General features: G+C 60.3%; 1 protein-coding gene across 1 annotated transcript; it reads right to left on the reverse strand.

Moving 5' to 3' along the window:
• Nucleotides 1-346: 346 nt before the first annotated feature.
• LOC113485829 (serine/threonine-protein kinase pim-3-like) lies at nucleotides 347-2,002 on the reverse strand. The gene is made up of 2 exons (XM_026859233.1): nucleotides 1,635-2,002; nucleotides 347-906 (listed from the first exon to the last, which is right to left on the reverse strand). The coding sequence occupies exons 1-2, from the start codon at nucleotides 1,981-1,983 to the stop codon at nucleotides 347-349; spliced, it is 909 nt and encodes a 302-aa protein (XP_026715034.1). The 5' UTR covers nucleotides 1,984-2,002.
• Between the last annotated feature and the right edge of the window lie 124 nt (nucleotides 2,003-2,126).

Raw genomic sequence — 2,126 nt, forward strand, 5'->3', positions numbered from 1 at the left:
GGGAGCCACCAAAACCAGATGGTTTGCAATAAGGTCTCCTCTCTCCACCAGTGACAGAAAAAACCCCAAACAAACAAACAAAAAATTGCTGGCAAGACCAGCAAATGAGACAGGGTCATTCAGATGGAGCCCAGGAGAGCTGGGTTGCATGGTGGCCACCAGCACTTGGACGATCAGGTCTCCAGCCCAGCTTCGGGACAGGATGTGCGTGGTCCCCATGATCCCTGATCAGGCTACGGTGGTGAGGAAGCCTGGTCTTCTTGGCTTCTTATGGCCAGGAGAGGCCTGGAGCTGTTACTGGCCAGGGTCCCGGGCCAAAGTGCGCAGGTGGGGTGGCTGCCATCTCCTAGGGGTGGTGAGCGCCTTGCAGCCAGGAGTGGTTGAAAATCTCCTCCAAGGATGGTCTATCAGAGGGCCGCAAGGACAAACACCACCTGATGAGATGCTGGCACTCTGGGGAGAGAAACCAGACACCGCCGGTCATAGAAGGCTCCTGTCCACCTTCCCCCACCGTCCGCAGTGCCCGGGCCATGCTGGGTGTGCTCAGAGCTACCCCCAAACCTCCTGATCCAGGAGCTGCTTTGGAGGAGAGCAGGATGGCAGGACACGTGCCACCTTCCCCAGCTGACCCCAGGACATCACCCTCCTCCTCAGCCCTAAGAGCGGGAATGCTCATGCCCCCAGTGCCATCTCCCAAACCCGCTGCCCGCCACGACGCCGGGTACCCACCGAGGGAGATCGGCTGGTGGAAGAAGAGCTGTCCCCTGACGATGTCCTCATCCTGCTCGAAGGGGACATCCCCGCAGACCAAGTCATAGAGCAGGATGCCCAGGGACCAGACTGTTGCTGAACGGCCGTGGTAGCGGTGGTAGCAGACCCACTCCGGCGGGCTGTACTCTCGTGTTCCTGCGGGAGACAGGCAGAGCTCGTCAGGCAGATGCTGCCCGCTCCTGGATCCTCACCCGAGCGTCCTCAGGGACACAGGGGCTGAACTGGTGGGGTGGGGGATTATGCATGGTGTGACCCGCCAACCCCTCGCCAACATGGGGCTCTTGTTTACAAACTTTTGGTTGTAAAAAACAGTCGCTGGTGCTGGAAGAGGGCAGCATGGGTCCGGGGAAGGCCCGACTGTTATGTTAAAAAAAAAAAAAAAGAAAAAAAAAGAAAAAAAAGAAAAAACAAAAAAAAGGAAAAAGAAAAAAAAGGAAAAAAAAAACCCAAACGCCCACAGGTGGGAAAAAACCACTCCTTCCCCCCTTGCCTTAGCCAAAGAAAAGAATGTTAACAAAGCCAAGGCAAACAAGGGGAGTGGAGCAGCCCAAGCCCTTCCACGCCTGCAAACCAAACCGGGGGCCAGCACATGGAATTGCAACACCCCACCCCTGCTACCCCTACGGGTGTTTGCTTTTGTCAGGCTGGCTCCCCCCACCCCAGCCCCGGGCAGGGTGGGTGGCAGCGGCTGGGAGCCGGCTCCCGTTTCACATCATCCCCCCCTGACCCCTCCCCGTGCCAAAAACCAACTTGGTAGCAGGATGAGTAATGAATTCCAACCCCCCCACCTCCAAAGGGGGAACGGGTGCCCGGTCAGGCTGGGCCGTGCAGTGCTGGGAGCATCCCCCCGGGTGTGGGCTCACCGGCAAATTCGGTGTAGGCTGCGTCCTGGAGGAAAGTGCCACAGCCGAAGTCGATGAGCTTCAGCTCACCGGTGGCGAGGTCGATGATAATATTTTCCTCCTTGATGTCCCGGTGCAGGACACCGCAGGCGTCGCAGTGCCGCACCGCCTCCAGCACCTGCCGGAACAGCCCCCGCGCCACCTCCTCCGACAAGGATCCCCTCTGGATGGTGAAATCGAAGAGATCCTGCGCGAGCTCCGGACGCTCCATCACCAGGACGAAGCTGTCCGGCAGCTCGAACCAGTCGAGGAGGTGGATGACACCGCGGAAGCCGGAGGAGCCCACGGCGTTCAGCAACACGATCTCCATCGGGACTCGAGCACCGCTGGGCTGCGGGGGGCCGCGGTGCCGTCAGAGGGACGGGGCAGGGGGCCGGTAGCCCCCGCCCGGGAAGCCCCAGTGCCCCCACCCGACCCCACCGGTGCCCAGGCATCCCCCCTGCCAAGGGGGTG

Source organism: Athene cunicularia, assembly GCF_003259725.1.
Source record: "Athene cunicularia isolate RWA chromosome 14 unlocalized genomic scaffold, athCun1 chr14_part1, whole genome shotgun sequence".
NCBI lineage: Eukaryota > Metazoa > Chordata > Aves > Strigiformes > Strigidae > Athene > Athene cunicularia.